Here is a 20951-nt window from a genome sequence, read left to right on the forward strand (position 1 = left end):
CAGAGATAAAGGTCCCATAATGCAATTCACAACCGTAAATCAACTGAAAACACAAAATATAGAAACTGTTAATTAACAGATTTTTTTTTTACAGTGTAAACTCAGAGCTACAAAAATCACACAAAATCATTTATTAGGAACACTCTAATGCTATGTGTCAAGCCTTTTAAAGCCATACAATATGTTAGAATATTTATGGAAGTTATCAGTTAAGGAATCGCTCAGTTGTAGCTTATAATAATACAAATGATGTCAAAAATCTGTTAAATCAGTTAAAGTTTCAGGGAAAGATCATCATCAGATTCTGTGCACTTCTTTTTTTTTTGAAACTTTGAACTGTAATGACAGGAAGTTAATTTACTGAATTGTGACAAATAACGCCACTTACTGTAGCTAAAAGTAAGCTATTTCCCCCTGATCCACAAATCTGCCTGTTTGTTTGTAACTACTCTTTTGGTATTTGTTTCTGTGTTCTAATAATGTTGTCATTCAGCTTAACAGATCTGTTTATGCACAAATGAGAGACATTTACTTATCAAATACACAAAATAAGTGATCAAGTGGGCAAACAGTGTTGTAGCAATATGTAAAGATAATTTTATTATGTGATCAAAGGATTATTGTGGTGACACGGTGGCTACCAATGTTGCCTCACAGCAAGAAGGTTGCTGGTTCGAGTCCCAACTCGGTCAGTTGGCATTTCTGTGTGGAGTTTGCATGTTTTCCCCGTGTTAGTGTGGGTTTCCTCCGAGTGCTCCAAAAACATGCGCTAGAAGAATTGGATAAGCAAAATTGGCAGTAGTGTATGAGTGTGTGTGTGAATGTGAGAGTGTATGGGTGTTTCCCAGTACTGGGTTGCAGCTGGAAGGGCATCCGCTGCCTAAAATATATGCCGGAATAGTTGTCGGTTCATTCCGCAGTGGCAACCCCTGATGAACAAGGGACTGAGCCGCAGGAAAATAAATGAACGAATTGATTGGATTCATGATAAAAACAAAATGTTGTAACAATAAAATGTGATAAGCTAAAACAAATAACCTAATATGTCAAAATAGTATAGAACAGGTTTATTATTATCATAGTTACAAAACTAAACATGAAACAAGAAAAGCATTAAGGTTAACAAGGATTTATAAATCTATTTTGGGTTCCAACAATGAAACAACAACAACAACAACAACAACAACAACAACAACAACAACATTTTGAACCAACTCTAAAAGATAGTATAATTTGTTACAGCAAAATGTTTTTGTTTTTCTCAAACTATAAGTTATCTTAATAAAGTAAATAAAGTACTTATAAATAAAAGTAAAAATATTGGTAAGGACGCAGTAGTGCAGCGGGTAGCACCTTCGCCTTAAGACAAGAAGGTTGCTGGTTCGAGCCTCGGCTGGGTCAATTAGTATTTCTTTGTGGAGTTTGCATGTTCTCCCTGTGTTCGTGTGGGTTTCATCCGGGTGCTTCGGTTTCCCCCACAAGTCCAAAGACATGTGGTATAGGTGAATTGGGTATGCTAAAATTAAGAGAGGGTGCTCGCTGCAGAGCCATTTGAGCAGAGCTGAGCTCCAGCGAGGGGGAGCATGAGCTCTCGCTCTGCCTCCTGTAAGCTGTTTTAATGCGTACACCAACCCCACCCCTAACCCTACCCCCAGTGACATCACTCGTAGAAGAAGTGCAAAAAAGGTGGAGCTCAAGTTCAAGCTCCCTCTCGATGGAGCTCAGCTCGCCCAAATTGCTCTGCAGCGAGCACCACTTGAAAATGAACCTTGAGTGAGTTTGTGAATGAGTGTGTACAGTATGGATGTTTCCCAGTGATAGGTTGCGGCTGAAAGGGCATTTGCTGCGTAAAACATATGCTGGATAAATTAGCAGTTCAACCCGCTGTGGCGACCCCAGATTAATAAAGGGAATAAACCGAAAAGAAAATGAATGAATGATTATTGTTTAAAATAAAGACACTACTTTTTTTTTTTTTTACTACAGTACAAAGTAGTTTTTAACCAATAACTTTTAAAAAATACTGTAATTTGTTACAGCTAAATTGATAAATTACCCTAAAATTAGTTTTGACTTGTTTGAAAATGAAAAATGCATTTTAATATTTATTAAACTTTTTTTTCTGCCTAAGGAAAAAAAAATACATTGATTCAAAGGTAAAAAACTAAAGTTATTGTTATTATAATTATTATTATTACTTTTGCTTTAAGGTATATTGAATAAAGAAATCCACATAAACCATAATTTATCACTTAAGCCAAAATGAAAATGTACTTTGAATGAAAGACACGGTAGTTTCACTTTTTTTCAGTGAATAAACGGTTATTCAGTTATTAAATACAGTGTGAATTAATGAAATGTCAAATTTAATCCTTTGAATTTGAACCTCCAGAAGAGGTTTACATGAATTTATACAATTCACAAACTACTAAACATACTACTCCACCAGCACTGAAAACATAATCTGATAACAGTAAACCCTACTGTAAGTCATACTAGAGAGGCGAAAGATCAACGCGAGTGTTGCTGTGCTTCCGCTGTCAGCAGAATCTCTATAAAGGACATAGACGCGTGTTTTTAAAGCTGGCCATGATTTCTACTGGTGCTCTGGCGTGCGATCAATGATCTGCTGCAGATGTACGTCTGTGTTTTCAGAGATAGTGTCTGAGTCATTATTACACATCTCTACAAGCACCCTTCTGAGGATTCAGGCTCTTAAGCAGGTGTCCCCAACAATCCAAAAATAATAAAATGTATACTATTAATGTACCAGTCCCAAGTCTGGGATCAGTAAGCTTTATTATGATTATAATTATTCTGCCGCATTTATGGGATTGATAATACAGTAACAACTGTTAAATAGTAAAAAATTATTACAATGTAAGATAGTTGTCTTCTTATTGAATGTCATTTAAAATATAATGCCTGTGATTTAGAGCAGATTGTTTTAGCATTATTACTACAGGCTTTGGTGCTACATGATCAGTCCAATATCATTTTAATCGGCTGATTCTATTAAAAGCAAATATCATGGTACTCAATCATTTTAAAAGATTCTTAGAATAATCAGTTTTAAATACATTTTTTCACTGCTTCACACTTTTGTGGAAACTGTGATACGTTTTACCTTTTAGGATTCTTTGATGGAAAATTAGACCAAAATAACAGTTTTATTTAATTGTTTTGTTATTATGAATGTCTTTCGCTCTTCAATTTAATGTGTTTTAAACTAGTAAATGCATTTTCACCAAAAAAAGAATATGAATAAATTTAGTTTTAAACTACATTCAACAAGAAAACTGTTTATATAAATTAAATTGTAATCATTTTTCACTATTTTACATTTTTTTTATGCATTTCTTTTATCAAATAAATGCAACCTTTGTGAGCAGAATACACTGTAAAAAGTGATTAGTTGCTTTAAAAAGGTGAGTAAACCCCTTGATTTAAAATTCAGTTCAATTCATCTTTATTTGTATAGCGCTTTTACAATGTAGATTGTGTCAAAGCAGCTTCCCATAGAAGATCACAGTAAATTAAAACAGTGTTCAGTTTTCAGAGTTTAGGTTCAGTTCAGTTTAGCTCAGTTCAGTGTGGTTTAGTAATCACTACTGAGAGTCCAAACACTGTAGAGCAAATCCATCGATGCACAGCTGTACAGATCCCAAACCATAAAAGCCAGTGTTGACAGGGGTCAGGAAAAAGCTTCACCAAAGCAACAAGTTGACTAAAAGAATGAGTAACTGCACAGTTCATTTACTTAATAAATTTAAGGCAACATGCTTACTTTTTGAAGTCAACTAATCACTTTACAAGTAATAGGTTCACTTACTCCTTAAAAAAAGTAAAGTCAACTAACCAATTTAAAAGTAACAGGTTTACTCACTCCTTTGAAAAAAGTAAAGTCAACTAATCACTTTAAAAGCAACAGGTTTACTCACTTCTTAAAAAGTTAAAGTCAACTAATTGTGCTAAAACCTAATAAGATTTTAAATCAATGGGTTTACTCACAAAATAGTAAAGTCAACTAATCACTTTAAAAACAATGGCTTAACTCACTTTTTAAAAAGTTGTTAACGAATGGCTTTAAAAGCAATGGGCTTAATCACTCTTTCAAAAAAGTAAAGTCAACTAATCGTTTTAAAGACAACTAACCATTTTAAAAGCAATGGCTTTACTCACTTTTTAAAAAAAGTTAAGTCAACTAATGGCTTCAAAAGCAATGGGTTTACTCACTCTATCAAAAAAAAAAATCAACTAATCGATTTAAAAGGGTTTATTTCTAAAAAAAAAAATAATAATAATTACAGGTTTAGTCCATTTTAAAAATGTAAAGTTTTTAAAACTTTGTTTTTAAACATTTTAAAAGCAGCGGGTTAAATCTTTACAAAAATTGTCAACTAATAGCTTTAACAGCGTCGGGTTTACTCACTTTTTAAGTAAAGTCAACTAATAATTTTTTACATTGTAGGCTTCTTTTAAAACATAAATAAATCATACTGATCCCAAGCTATTGTCGGGTAGAGTCCCGCACAAAGCTCTTTCAGTTCTCACCAGTGGATCAGGTGATAATAGCACATCTGAGCTCTTCTCTTCCCATTCAGGCTGAGGTGCATTGTGGTTTTACACTGAGGATCAAATGAGACCCAGTTTCTGGTAAAGCTCTGCATCTTTGGCAGGAGCCGCTGCACTCAGTATTCAATTAGGACACGAGGGTTTAGCACAGCGAGCAGCTCTCAGCACTCACTCCCTGATGAGACTTATCCATAGTCTCACTAATCAGACGCCACAGAGCGCAGCACATCTTCCCCAGAACGCCTGTCACATCCTATCAGGCCTGTCTGAAGCAAAGCACCACCATCAGCACAGATCTGCAGAAAACAGTGGCGTTTTGTGCAAAACAGAGTAACAGAGTAGCTTTTATGACATAATGTTTTAATTCATACTACCTTAAGAAAGGAATGCATGTAGTGTGCTATGTTGTTGTCACATGACACCATTAGGAGATTATAGAATTGTACAAGAGATGTCACTCTTATAGTTTAAATTGAGGAAAAGTTTAACGGTCAATATGGTGAATGAAGCCCCGCCTACTAGTACAGGAGCCAATCATCGATCGCTATAGACTGACGTTTCTCTGGGAGAAAAGCTCAAACCAGACGCGTGCTTTTACATAATTTTTTTGTGGTCAACAAACACACTGGAATCTCAGCGAATCATGCTTCACAGACATTTGAAATATACCCATATATATATATATATATATATATATATATATATATATATATATATATATATATATATATATATAGACCATTTCAATGCGGTCACATCATTGGCTCATGAACATTTCCTGCTTGTTGTGAAACTGTTTAGGACCATTGTTTTTGTTTACATCCCTCAAAATGGTCTATATATAATATATATATTTTACGTTATAACTAATGTGGTTCAAACAATGATTCTGCAACAGAGAAACTACAGGTTTTGGGAAGTCACTACATCATTCTTTTCCCAAATGATGATAGTTTATCCTCGAGTTACGTCGTTGTTTGGGAAACACACCCCAGATTGGTGAGTAACGATTGAGTCATGAAAGGTTATTAACGGCCGAAACAAACTCCAGTTGATCGATCTGAGCATCCCTAATTATTATTATTGTTACTCTTGTTATTATTATTGTGCTATTTTACCATTTTTGTAGTTGCAATTTAGACAGAGTGCATGTTAAAAAGATAATTCACCCAAAAATAAAAATTACCTTTTAAATTATCATTTACTAGCTTTTAAACCTTCTTGAAAGTCACAGAAGACGTTATTATAAAGGAATTATTATGGAAGTCAATGGGTGCAGCTTTCAGCATTTTTCATAATATCTCATTTAGTTGTTCAACAGAAGAAAGACAACTCAACTAGGATTGGAAAAAGTCAAGGGTGTGTAAATGAGGACGCATTTTTTTGGGTGAAGTATCGATTTAAATTCTCTAGTGTGCACAAAAATAAAAGTCAGCTTCTCAAAACTTGAACGATGTAAACCAAAGTGTGTTGTGAAACCTGACACAGCCTGCTCACTTCTGTTGCGTGTATATTTTGCTTGTTATGCTCAACAACAAAAAAAACGTATAAAGTCCCGTGTATTCAAATCGCTTTCTTAGTCCATACAGTCATTATGCTAGTTCTCCATGTCACTTCTCTACATCTCCAGCTGTCCGAGCATTGTTAGCATTGTGTTTCAGCGTTCTGCTTACAGCGGTATAAGTCGGGCATGAATAAGTAAGCGGTGGCTTGTTAAAATGGCAGTGTTGTGCTCTCAGGAGTGTGTTCCTCCTTTGGGCGATCCACTAATGACCCCTGTCCCACCGGCGCCGCCTGCTGATAAATACTCTTTCAGACTCGCACATTACAGCTCAATTCTTCACCGCGCGTGATCACATGAACCCATTTGGCCCTTAAAGCATGGGCTGAATTAATAAAAGCTGATTAGCATGAGGCCTGACACTTGGAATTTCCCTCGGGACAAACCCTGAGAGGACACTTTGCCTCTTTATGTGGGGTTAGAATCGTGAATCTCTGCCCACCGACTCACACCCTTAAACTGTTTAATCGATACATCCTGCACCAACAGACTGGGTCTGTCTCCATGTGTGCATGGCAAAAATAGCGCTTTAACTTGTTTTGTAGTATATACCTGTACAGTTGAAGGCAAAATTATTACCTTCCCTTTCAAATAAGTGCTGACTTGCAGAATTAACATAACTTGTCTAGTTTTAACCTAGTTGAGCCTTTAAATTGCACTTTAAACTGAACACTAGTATCTTGCAAAATATCTAGTTGAATGTTATGTACTGTCATCATAGCAAAGATATAAATAAATCAGAAATCAGTTATTAAACTGCATTTGGGAATTATATGAACAAGAAATAAAATGAAACATTAGTGATAATTAGTTTGACTTCAATTGTGTGTAAAGAGGTGACAGGGCTTTTTCTGTCAGCCCCTCTTGTGGAATGATCTGCCTTTACATAACAGGCCATGCTCTTCCCTTGGTGCTTTTATAAGTCTTTTGAAAAAAAAAACATTCTGTCTCTTGCTTATTAATTGCAATTAATTAAATATATTCAGGTTTTTTAAGTCACCTGTGATTGTATAAGCATTTTACTGGATATTGTTCTGTGTATGCTTATGTATGTCACAAAGAAAAAAAAAATATTTGAAAGTAAAAGCAAAATGCACAGCTTTTAAAAGCTCTACAAATCTGATGGCTGCTTTGGTTTTTAGACCAGTGCACTGTATGTACAGTAAACATCATTTCATGTGGCTATACGCATTACAGAGAGCTTGTCATTGCACAATCTGGGCAGCAATTCAATTTGAAAAATGTGATATTATTTCAGTCATCTGCTATCAGAACATAATCAGGCTAATCACTTCTCATGATTGAATTCACGCCGTCCTCCAGACAAAGACAGGAAGCTGAGGAATGCTGAGAGTAAGTCAATGTGCTTTATTTACAGTAAGCAGGCTTCAGCTAATGAAAGACAATGCACTGGCTGACCAGCTCTGGCCTTCTATAATGAGAGACAATGCAGCCCAGGACCAATTAACTCCTCTGTAATGAAAGACTGTGTCCTTATTGACTTACGGTTCTGCTGTAATGACAGACCAGCCACTTCCATGTCCTTAAAGAAATTACATATCACAGCTATGTATATATATATATATATATATATATATATATATATATATATATATATATATATATATATATATATATATATATATATATTAGGGTTGTCGCGATACCATTAATTCACATTATGATACTATACCAGCTGTAGTATCATGATACCAAGTCGTATTGCGATACTGCAATTCATAACTCAAATCTATGAAATAAAGAAAACTGTCATAAACACTATATTTTATGTTATAATAGGCCTACTTGAATTGAATTCATAATTCCCTTATTATTAAAAAAGTATTTGCACATCACTGCACCTAAAATGCATTAGTTATTTTTGTTTATTTTGTAGATAACTGACCAACAAAAAATACATTAAAATAAAGATTCAAATTATACCAAACAAAATTCACTACAAAAAGAGCAATAGGCTACCATAAAGGGTGTAAGTTCTACACAGTTTTGCAACCTTAAAGTGCTCCACAAACTATTCAAATAACTTTAGATATTTGGATTAGAAACAAGACAAAAAAATCTGAGACAGACAGCATTTTTTTACAGTGTACCTATAAATTATATCCAGAACAAGGTAAAATTTTCAAGCAGTCTCTTAATTTTTCATCTAAAGCCCCAGTCAGATCACACAATTTCAGCACAATTTCCTTGACGTAGGGTGTCGTTGTGATTTGTAAATGACAAATGGGCGTTGTGACACAAGATTTAATCGTTTCTTTTGGTGTAATGTGGCATAATGTAGTTCACAACAACCGATACCGTTTGCTGCGATGCCTCACGGTATCATTGCAGAAAATCTAGCATGTTTAATTTTTTCTGTTCTTCATGACGAGTTCCATTACATGGGTGACACTGAGCAATAATAGGAGCACAAAGTTTCTTGGTTATCTTAGCAGGTGCTGCCGTTAATGCACTGATAAGGTAATTAAAAATAGGCTGTATATTTACTTATGGGTGGGTCATGGGTGGATATGATCAATAACTGGTTTAGCAAACTTTAACTATTTTTCTAAAATATTAAGGTGTTTCAAGCTATTTCATCTGACAGACTTGCACAAATATGCTGACATCTCCATTCTTACAACGAGTTTCTAAGTTCTCCCGTCCTTCCAACAGAGTTTGTTCTTCTGAGGTAATCTGGGAATATGTTCAGTGCTGCGAATACATTGCAAAAACATTTCCTGCTTTTTCAAATTTATCATTATTAGTGAAAACAGTTTAATATAGACTTCTCTAAAACTGTGAATACTTCATTTTAATTTTATTTAGGTAAGATTATTATTTTATTTAACAAACCAACACAATCTCACGGCAACTCGCGTTTTGGCGCTGTTGTCAGCAAGCATCAGTGTTTACTGAGATTGAAATTAGGTTAAAAAATAATTGAAATTGAGGTAGGAAATATTGTTATAGCAACACTTGTGACTCCTATGGGAAAATAACTCTCGTCATAGATGTCACGGGATGACTGATCATAAAGAAAAGTGTAGTCTGGCACATTTGTTACCAGGGTTTTACATTAACACCCACCAACCCGCTAAATGCGGGCAGATTTTAGCTGTGGTGGGTTAGACAGCCGCCTCCACTAGCCACTTTGGCTACTTGAAAATTATTTTTAAATTGTAATTTTCTTAAAAGCAGGATTCGACAATAGGGATGCCCTAATATTTGTGCAAATGCGATCTTAGAATTAAGAAGCAGCAAGACTGACAAATATAATTTTGTTCGTGCAGGCAAAAGAAAGCCGGTTAAATACCGAATCAGAGGATATTCACTTGCGCCAACAGCTGATGTGATGCGACGCGGTTGTTGTGACTGTGACTGTTTAAAACACGTGCGCGGTCCCGTTTTCTTTGCATGAAACAACCGTGCCTGGAAACGCAATTGGTGTGATCGGTTCTCTTTCAAATAGACTAGACAAAAAGTTATGTTCATGCATATGCATAGGATATTAACTACCCATTTATGTTTAGTTAACTGTCCCAACTGTTTTTTTAAAGAAATCTTTTGTTAAATATATACACATTATTTAAAATTTGTGGCTAAGAAATAATTATTTAATTATTTATTTTTAGTGTGGTTTGAGATAAATTTGTTATATGCTTTGAGCTCTGAAAAGTCATGTGAAATGAGAAAAACTAATCAGAATACAACACTGAGACCATGAACCATGTGCTCATGCTCACTGAGCAAGCTCATACACATCATACACAAAAAGTAAAATGAATGAGGAGGCATGTGGCGTTCCACAAAATCTAAATCAAGTAATTTTAGCATGTCAAGGTCATATTTATGCATATTAAATATATTTTCCCAACAACAAAATTGTGGCTAGTGAAAATGGCAAGTGGCTATTAATGTTGGAAAATTACTTGCCACACTGGCTGGTGACCAAAATAATTAATGTCAAGCCCTGTTTGTTACCCATGACAAGTCAAGATTTTACCAAGACAAAAACCACATAATCTGACATAGTGACTTTCGGAACCGACAATAATAATCGTGTGATCTTACCAGAGCTTAAGTATTTGTATTCTGGCACTAAAGAGCATGTATCGTGTGTTCTAATGGAAATATGCTGAAAAAGTAAAACTTAAGGACTTCTTAAAAAGTACAGAATCAATTTTTTATTCAACACAAGCTGGAACGTAAACACCTCAAAGCAGGGTACCTCTCAAGCACGACTAAACACAGAACACATTGTGCTCTGGGCGTGTATTAGTGCATCGCACAGACTCATATCCCAAATAAACCCAGAGAGGCACTCAACAATAATACCAGCACATATTCTAGACAACAGGACGGCAAATTGTTGTGCAGACCTATTACGATGCAACAATGCCTTGGACGGGCATCAGAGAAATGCAGCCGAAAAAGCAATCACAAAACAACTCACTCTCGCAGCTCTTCATCAATAATGACAGACGACTGACAAAGCGTCAGACGGGCCAGATCTCTGGTGTGATGTCATCTGATTCAAAGCTGATTTATGCCGAGTATCAGAGGCGTTCGTGCTCAAATGAATGAGGGCAATCAGATCGCTCGGCACTCCTGCGATTAAATGAGGAGAAGCAGGCCACATCTCTATTGTTCTGCTCTCTCCAAGTCGTTTTTCACGTTTAAAGAACGTCCTGTGCTGTGTTGTTTCTTTTAAGACATGATTCACGTAGGAAAAACTCTTCAAAATAATTGCCACTGGTAATGCTCTTTTTTTTAGGCAATACAACTGAGGAAAATTCTAAAATAGCTACGATAAACTTGAATTGTAACATTGGAATTCAGCTGCATCTTTTATCTTCTCGACGATGTTCAAAAAAATGTCATGTCAACCTCTGGTTCAGTTGTCAGCAAACAGCATCTGGAAGAGTCTATTATTAAATAATCTTTCTACAGTAGATATATAAATATAAAGAGTGTTTACTTTCATAGTCGACATGAAAAGGCCACTCGATTCACATTTAATTCTTATGAGTGCAGCCATCTGGAAATGATTTGATCGTTTGTTTCAAAGCATAGGTGGTGTTGATATAGACATTCAATAACTAATTCGCTGTTATTCAGTTATAATTAGAAAACATTATTAAATTATTATTAAAATGAAATTATGTGTGTTTGAGCATAACTGGATCTGAGCATGTAGAATGAAGAAACATGAATACAGAATTATTATTAATATAATCATATTGATTATTATTAACATTAATTATTTAAATAAACCTTCATGAATTAATGTTTGATTTTACTTTTAAAATGTAAAACATTAAACTTAAATAGGTTTTCACATGACATCATTGATGACGCGTGGAATTTAGATGGAAGAGATTCTTCTACATAGGAATCGCTATCAGAACATTAAAATGTAAACCTCATGGGTTTGTATTCTGTTGTATGTTGCTTTTTTGCCATGTGATGGCTCAGTATATGTGTTTCTATACATAAAACACAATGTTCAACATTTCATCTGTGAAGTTTCTTTGGTAAAATACAGCACACAGAAAAGCCTATGAGTTGAAAAAGATTAAGGTACAAAAATATATATTTTATTTTTATTTTAAATTTTATGTCACATCAAATTTCTGTAGCTTGAACTTGTTCCATCCATTTGTTGTTCTACAAAGTTACACAAGTATTAGTACATGGTAACAAACTATAAGCAACTGATCTGTAAAGTGTGAGTTAATATGTTAGTTAAGTGTTAGTTATTAGTTTAAGTATGTTATTGGGACGTTATTTTAAAGTTGCAACTATTCCTCATGTACTAAGTGAAGAATAGTTGCAACTTTAGAATAACGTTCCAAAAGCATATATAAACTAAAACTGATACTTAACAAGTCTTTAGTAAGTAATTTACTAACAGCTTGTTCATGATCTATTACTAATTTATTAGGTATAGTAACAAATCATTAAAATACAGTTAACAAGTCATTTATAACTTGTTAACTACCAGCTTAAAAGTTATCTATTGGCTATCTATAAGGCACAATAATAAGTAATTAACAAACTATTAACTTTTATTTAACAAGTCGTTTATAACTCAATAACTAACAATTTATTAATGGACTACTAACTAGTTATACCGGATAGTTATTCTAAAGTGTTACCGAAATGCCAAACAGTTTTATAGACTTCAGAAAGTTTTATAGACTTCTGAAAGGGAAGATAAAGGTGGTATGTAATAAACATTTATTCAATTTATACACATACATGTGTACAAACTTTTTTTGACAGCACCAATTAAGATTATATACAGGCCTAACTATGTGTATAAATATGTTAATGTGTTTTATAAAAATAAGATACAAGCACCACCACACTTATGCAATATCCAGGAGAATATAAATAACTTATCCTCCCATGTACGTTTTGGCAAAATAAACAACCGTAACAATACCGTCTATATGCGCAGCAGTGGTGAATGTTTGTGGATGGTAAGTTCATCGACATATCAAAAAGAAAATTGCAATCCTTGTGACAAAACTAGACGGTTATTATTGTGGAGCACTTTTTCCTTCTTACAAAAATAAATAAACAAAAAATATCATAGACTGTGTCCATGCTTCTGTATACAGTATATTCATCTGTTATTTGGTGATGTCTGGAAGATATCCGCAGAATACTGTAGCATAGTAAACTGATAAACTGTAATAAATACTGTAACGTTAGAGTAAACTGTGGTGCATTGTGATGGTGTATAACTATAGAAACAGAAGCCTATTGAATAATTTGTTTGTTACTACAGTTGTGTTGTATCACAGCAACAATATAATTACTACGACAATTTAATTCATGTATCTACAGTATGCTTAAAACACACATATTTTTCATGAAACGTAATAGCGTATACAATATATGCCACCTCTATGACAAATATATTTGTGTTCAGTAGAAAACTCAGCCCTCTTTATGATATATGGATCATGCCCAACATATGTGTTTATTTTCTATTTATAACTCCTTTGAAATACGAAATACCTCCTGAATTATTGGTTTATTTTTTCCCCAATTTCTGTTTAACAAGGGATTTTTTTTTACATATTTCTAAACATAATGGTTTTAATACCTCATTTCTAATAACTGATTTGTTTTATCCTTGCCATGATGACAGTAATATAATATTTGACTACATATTTTTCAAGACACTTCTATACAGCTTAAAGTGACATTTAAAGGCTTAACTAGGTTAATTAGGTTGACTAGGCAGGTTGGGGTAATTGGGCAAGTGATTGTATAATGATGGTTTGTTCTGTAGACAATCGAAAAAATATATAGCTTAAAGGGGCTAATAATTTTGACTTTAAAATTGTGTTTTAAAAATTAAAAACTGCTTTTATTCTAGCCAAAATAAAACAAATAAAACTTTCTCTAGAAGAAAAAAAATTATCAGACATACTGTAAAAATTTCCTTGCTCTGTTAATCATCATTTGGAAAAAAAATTTAAAAAACCAAAGGGGAGCTAATAATTCTTACATTAACTGTATATTCTTTATTTTTCAATAATTTGTGCTGATAAATCATGCATAATACGCGATGAGTTATAAAAGCAGTGGTCTTACCTTGGCCTTGCCTGTGCTTTGTAAGATATGCACAAGTGCACACGCCATCTCCTCCTTGTTCTTCACACTGAGCGCCGGCTCCAGCACTGAGCACATTAGCATATAGTTATTAGTAATATACTCTGCAAACTCCTTGTAAAGCTCCATGGGGAGGATGCTCATGCTCTGATAGCGGGACTTCATGCGGACCATGGGTCCCGGACTTTTCCCTTTGTTGGGATTCGGCGTACTAACCGAATACCATTTTTCCACAAACTGCCGCCCGGTGACTGTCGCAATGGGAATATTGACCAGGCCCACATAATTATTTTTGTCCTTCTTTTTCTTTTTGTCCGTTTCCTTGTAAAGATGAACGGTGATGCTCTTGACCGAGGGCAGGTTGTTGAACTCAAAGTGTTCGCCCCAGAAAACGTTGTCCGTTTTGAGTTTGCAGGTAGTCCGTGCGTATAACGTGTCGTCCAGACAGAGTTCACAGAAGTATTTTTTCTTTGCTGGCAAGTCCTTGGCTTCGATAATCCAACATTTCAGCATATTTTCCACCCGACGGGTGTTATCCTGCAGAAAATATAAACACAGTTCATGTTTTTTTTTCTCTCAAAGTAAGTGTTGACTTGACTTGCATTTAATGAAATCCTCTCAAATTTTCTACTGAAGAAAAAAGTCACCTACATCTTCGAAGGCCTGAAATCTGCAGCAATGTTTCATTTTTGGGAATTCTATACCTTTAATGCGCATCTTTTAATTTGCCTTTAAAGCAGGGGTGCCCAAACTCAGTCCTGAAGGGCTGGTGTCCAGCAGAGTTTAACTCCAACCCCAATTACACTAGATATACAGTACCAGGACCAGCTAATCAAAGCTCTTACTAATCATACTAGAAACTTCTGGTAGGTGTGTAGAAGCTTAACTCTGCAGGACACTGACTCCTACCAAGTTTGGGCACCCTGGCTTTAAAGTGATAGCTTACTTCTTCATTATTTGAGTGCGTGTGACGAATAACCGTAAAAGTCCAATAAATAAATAAATAAATAAATAAATAAATAAATAAATTACCATGATAGAACAACCAGATAACCATGTGACAATTGTATGTGTGAACAGAAACAGTTTGGGGATATTAATATTAATATTAATATTGGAGATTATAAAATCTGTCGATATGTGAGGTGGGATACATGAGCAAAAGCAACACGCTGACTGGCTTAAACCTTATCCCTTTCTCAAATTACCCATGATTCAGATGAATCATCCAGTTTACCTTATTGGGATGCACAGCACGTCTCAAATTCTCCATCCATTTGTCTCTCTCGGCTGCCGACCGGCATGAGAAGCATTTGCTTCCTGTTGAAGTAGTTACCTGCAATTACAGATTACAATTATCAGATTTGCAGATAAGTGCATTAAGGATGCTGGAAAGGATGTGGAGACGGTGGACGTGAACACAGATGAAACCAGCGCTTAGTAAACAATCTGTTACCCAGGAGTGAAGAACAATTACATTTTGGGAAAGAGTGAAAGTGTCAAATTGCCTGATCAGACAGAACACACTTAAATCAAATGCAGGATCACATGATATTTCCGAGAGTAGAGACACAAGAGGAGGCCTTGCAAATATTCCTTTCATATCCGAAATTCATCCTGAAAAGACCATCTGTTCATAGTCACACCGTCCAGGTGACAACAAAAGTACTGGTGCGTATTTGAATACTGAGGGGTAAATTCACTACAGCTAATCAAGTTTTACCAGCTGCTGACTGATGTAGTACTGCTCAACATGAACTTCATTTGTATTTGTATTTTCATGATATGCATAAATAATAAATCCCAAAATGTACATCATAATATACATTTTACAATAAGGCTGAATTAGTTATTGCTTGCGGTATTTATTCAACCTTGTTAATGTTAGTTAGCATTTTAATTTAATTAAATAATAATTAAACTAATCAAATGTATATGTACAAATATATTATTATATACCATCCTGTTAATTTAAGAGAGACCTGTGCACTTTATACCCTCGCGGGCCACTTTATAAGATAGACCAGTCCAACTGCTCGTTAACGCAAATTTCTAATCAGCCAATCACATGGCAGCAACTCAATGCATTTAGGCATGTAGACATGATCAAGACGATCTGCTGGAGTTCAAACTGAGCATCAGAATGGAGAAGAAATGTGACTTTAAACCTGGCATGGTTGTTGGTGCCAGACGGGCTGGTCTAAGTACTTCAGAAAATGCTGATCTACTGGGATTTTCACAAACAACCATCTCTATAGTTTACAGAGAATGGTCATAAAAAGGGAAAATATCCAGTGAGCAACAGTGCTGTGGGTGCAATTGCCTTGTTGAAGCCAGAGGTCAGAAGAGAATGGCCAGACTGGTTCCAGCTGATAGAAAGGCAACAGTAACTCAAATAACCACTCGTTACAACCGAGGTATGCAGAAGAGCATCTCTGAACACACAACATGTCAAACCTTGAGGTGGATGGGCTACAGCAGCAGTAGACTACATTAAGTGCCACTCCTGTCAGTTAAAAACAGGAAACTGAGGCTACTATTCAAACAGGCTCAACAAAATTGGACAATAGAAAATTGGAAAAACTTTGCCTAGTCTGATGAGTCTCGATATCTGCTGCGACATTCAGATGGTAGAGTCAGATTTTGAAACATTAAAGCATGCATCCATCCTGTCTTGTATCAGTTTGGGCTGGTCGTGGTTGTGTAATGGTGTGGGGAATATTTTAATTTTTTAAGGCAGTTCTGAAGGTAAAAGGGGGTCAAACCTGGTACTAGTAAGGTGTATCTAATAAAGTGGCCGGTTTGTGTGTTTGTGTGTGTGTGTATGTGTGTGTGGCAGTATGCTTGGGGTCATGGTCCATTTGGAAGACCCATTTGTGGCCAAATTTGAATTTTCTGGCTGATGTCTTAAGATGTTGCTTCAGTATTTCTACATTATGTTCTTTCTTCATGATGCCATCTATGCTGTGAAGTGGACCAGTCCCTCCTGCAGCAAAAGAGCCCCACAACATGCCGCCCCCATACTTCACAATTGGGATGGTGTTCCTAGGCTTGTAAGCTTTCCCCTATGTCCTTCAAATGTAATACTGGTCATTATAGCCAAACAGTTCAATCGTAGTTCCATCAGACCACAGAACATGTCTCCAAATTTTTTTTTTTTGTTTTCCCCGTGTAATTGATCAAATCTGGCTTTTTTTTTGTTAATTCTGGCTTGTTGATTTTGCCATGTTGTCACACAAGAAAGCCGTGTGTTTGAGGTTTTCCTTAAATACTATTCTACAGTTGTGCCTCCAATTAACTCAAATATTGTCAATTAGCCAATCAGAAACTTCCAAAACCATCTGAGCTTATTCAGATGCATACTAATCTTATTTTATGTAAACTTGACTTTCAAGAAAAGTATCTCTAAAATATCTCTCTCATTATTCTGCTATTGAACTGAAACACATTTGATAATCCTAACTTACCTAAAAGAGAAAAAGTTTAGTCACATTAACATCTGACTGTTTTTAAAATGGTTATGTGACTTTTTATACAGTGTATGTAAACTTCTGCATTCAACTGTATATATATATATAATACATAGAAACTTTTACTAGTTACTTTTATTCATCTTTTTATCTGTATATTCTGAGGGGAATAACTAAGGTAAATTGCATATAAATGCCTGATTGTAGTTTTCATAGTTTGCACCCTCTGACCTTGTGACCACATAAGCATCTGGTTTAAGTGAGCCTTCCCTGCAGCGCACGTGAAAATCATCCAGTAACACGACCCCGTGGCCCCTCAATGATTTAACTGCGGAGCGGCAAGAGCGCAGCTATTTTCTGCTAACTATTTGATCTCGCCTAATGGTCATGATGAAGTTTTAATGGGCCTTAGCCGAGTGCTATTTTGAGACTCGTCGGACATTAATAGTCCTTTTTTGCAATTAAGGCGAGACACTGCAGGTGAATAGGCTAAAAAAACTTATTAGTTCTTACCATACTTCACCAGTTGATTGATATTTACAATATTTAGAATAACAAACATTTTTTGTATTACAAGTTTTTTTTAATTGTTGTTTAAATATGCAAGCAAGGCCCTTTTTCATGAAATATGCATACATTTGCACACATTTTCAGGACAAAAGTCTGAACATTGGATGAAATCAGGTTCAAAATTCTCATTTCTTTGACATATTTAATTAAAATGTTTAACAGTGGGATTTTTTTATTACTCCATAATTCAGAAAATACTGCATTCAGCAAGAAAAAACTATTTTAGATTTAAATATTGTATATAATCAGGCATATTATTTAGGAACATTTCCCTCTGTAAAAATCTTCAGAATAAAGGTATGAATAAAAATATTTAGTTATATATTTTAAGAGTTGCTGAAGTGGAGATTTATCTCTCAATGTTTCTCAGAGAAAAATGTCTTTAAAACATGCATTGTAATTGAAATCTACATATACAAATTGATAAAGTGCAACAAAAGAATCACTTAAAAATGTATTTTTTATGTTTCCTTTGCTGTAGAATGAAAACAACAACACTTTAATAAAAAGCCCCTATTATGGGTTTTTGATAATGACCTTCTATGCAGCAGGGCTCGAAATTAACCTTTTTTCTTGGTCGTCCTAACTTCAAAAATGTTGGCGCACACACCAAATATTATGAGCACCGTTACTACATGTTTTATATTAACAGATTCTATTCTATTTTAACACTCTAATCACCACTAACAAATAAACAAAAATGTGCATGCGCTCCCGGCATTGTACGCACTGCTTGACGTGAATTAGATGAAATTAACTTACAATAATAACTGTGCTGTTCTGGGTGGTGTCTGATATTGCACAGATGATATTGACTTATAACTTATTATTTGCATACGTCATCTTAATAGCAATAACGGTCTTTTCATGAGCTGCAATATTAGTTTCATCTTAGTAAATGCATGCTCTTTAGCGATGGTGAACGCGGTGTCAGTCACACGACTGACAGCATTGTGACGATTAAATAACGTTACAACATCTCGTGCTTCAAATGTGTAGATTCAGTGGCAAACACTGTTACCTGAAAACTCTGTCATACCAGCTTTACGGTAGTCATTTTCATAGCGGACTTTAAACACTGTAAGTCTTTTATCCACTCTTCGAAAAGTGTAAATGCTGGATTGACATTCATTACATGATCACTAATCAGATGTGCCATCACTTGTAACTTAAGATGGTTTCTAAAACTAAATCTGCCAGTTTTGTTTTCATTCTCTCATGTCCAGACCTCTACATTTTCACAGTTGTAGCTCCCTGTCTTCTGAACTGAGTGATTGACAGCTGATATTAACCAATCCATTCGCGTTCTGTTCTAGCACAGTGGGCCAATAAGAAGAGCTTGAAGGTGGGGCAAGCATTGCAGGCTTTGTTTACTGCAGCAAGTTGACATGTCAACTGTTTTAAACCAATCCTGATCGCTGCGTTTGGTTTTTAGATGCTTAATGTGTGAATGCCTCCTAATTCCATGCATGTGGTGAACATTTTGCTGTGAAAACTGACATAAATGTTATGCACTTGCACAAATGCTCTCTAATATCTTTTGAGGTCACATAGATAAAATTTCGGACGCATTTTCAAAATTGCGACCAAAACGGTTGCAATTTCGAGCCCTGTGCAGTGTGTAACACAGCACTAAGTGAATGAAAACATTCAGCTAAGGTTTAAATCTGAAAGTGCACCGTGTTTAAAACTGTTGATATTTAAACGAAACAGTCGACTCAGAGTCAAATAAATAAATCGTGTTGGGTTTGAATCTTTTGCTTGAATGCATCATTGTCGACAAGGTGCATCACCAAATACAGTATGTAGTACCGATTTCGGTAAAATGTGAACCTGCCTTTCAATTTAGACACTAGCGGAGCGTGAGGGATCACAGAATTGATTATGATGCAAAGATGGTGATCACTGACAGATGGAGATATGTCTGTGGGGAATGACGGGTTAAAGTTCATTTTCACAGCAATTCCACAGTATAGTCAACCTAGTGCTGTGTTGGTTCCTATCATTTTTCTGAAGATTAATACAATAACCTACGCTGCAATGAGATACTCGTTGGCCGTTTGCTATTAAAGGAGAGGCAGACACTATTATGTATGGGACTTTGTCAGACAGGAACTGTTACAGTTCAAATGGACCAGTTTCTTCTTCCTCTGGATCATAACATGTAAGTGTAATTAAATTGTTGCCTCGTTTTGTGTATTTTGCTTGTAATCACATATCTTTTACAGATCAGTGCTTTTACTGTATCTCTCAGGTTAAATCGGTTTGGGGGTATTCATATATTGCATCCAAAACCACGTTGAAAACATGACGCGTGCTTCTTCCTTTACCAATTTAAATGTGTTTCTGAACTCTGGATCCTCTGCCGTATTCATTATATATACAATTTAAAAATTTCAACTTCTGACACTGTGTGGATCAATAGTGAACGTGTCGTTGTTATTACGTGGGGTTAGCGTTAAGAGTAGAGTAAAATGCTGGTGTTTAACTGCATTGCTTTATTGCATTCCTGCATTGGGCTCTCACATACTTTCTGCTACTTTATGGCCGTGGTGGGCATTTCTTTCTGTCTCATGCTGAACACAGTCGACCAATCACAACAGACTTGGTCATCGGACCAATGAGCGCAGACTAGCCTCACGCTAAGGAGGAGATTGGGAACAAATGAATCGCTGAATGAATCATATAGGAGTTGTTGGGATAATTAGGTAAAAAGAAATGCATATTTTAAGACAATTAAAGTGTTTTTTGACCTTGCATGCATATCAGACTTCTGTTGGAGACCCTCAAAACCAAAACATGACCTTTTATAATGAAAAAAAGGGGCTCTTTAAAACCCCAAAAGTCCAAAATCTCAAACTGTCAGGTGCATAAAAACAGTGTTTTTGGCTGCAGTGTCTCTCCATAATCCAAAGCTGAGAGTCTACAGGGAGGCGCTGAGGTCAGCAGACTCACCTCGAAGCAGAAATCCTGTCCCAGGATGCTGCTGTGCACGGGTTTGATGAGCACTTCCTCCTCCATACTGAGATCTAGAGCTTCAACTGCACTGCTGGGGCTGAGCAACGACTCGTGAGACCGTGATTCCTTCAGCCTCGGCATCAGATGGGATCTACTGGAGAGAGGAACACATGCATCAGACACAG

The 20951-nt window shown here is 35.6% G+C and overlaps 2 protein-coding genes across 9 annotated transcripts in view; one reads left to right on the plus strand and one right to left on the minus strand.

The window, feature by feature from the left end:
• The window catches only part of dab2ipa (DAB2 interacting protein a), a 225473-nt gene that overhangs the window by 45189 nt on the left and 159333 nt on the right, over positions 1 to 20951 (minus strand). For 5 of the 7 annotated variants that reach the window (XM_087264337.1, XM_087264338.1, XM_087264341.1 and 2 more), the window contains 3 exons: positions 20764 to 20920; positions 15006 to 15104; positions 13751 to 14305 (listed from right to left, as the gene is read on the minus strand). In XM_087264337.1, the coding sequence (XP_087120463.1) occupies positions 13751 to 14305; positions 15006 to 15104; positions 20764 to 20920 (811 nt within the window). The remainder of the gene's footprint in view (positions 1 to 13750; positions 14306 to 15005; positions 15105 to 20763; positions 20921 to 20951) is intronic. The other 2 variants (XM_087264339.1, XM_087264342.1) reach the window with 1 other exon arrangement.
• Positions 3452 to 20951, plus strand: part of LOC147842591 (uncharacterized) — a 496599-nt gene continuing 479099 nt past the window's right edge. For both annotated transcript variants that reach the window (XM_087264376.1, XM_087264380.1), the window contains exon 1: positions 3452 to 3815. The gene's annotated coding sequence lies outside the window, so the exon portion shown is untranslated. The remainder of the gene's footprint in view (positions 3816 to 20951) is intronic.

The sequence above is a fragment of the Danio rerio genome, chromosome 8 (assembly GCF_052040795.2).
Source record: "Danio rerio strain M-AB ecotype USA chromosome 8, GRCz13ab, whole genome shotgun sequence".
In the NCBI taxonomy this organism is placed as follows: domain Eukaryota; kingdom Metazoa; phylum Chordata; class Actinopteri; order Cypriniformes; family Danionidae; genus Danio; species Danio rerio.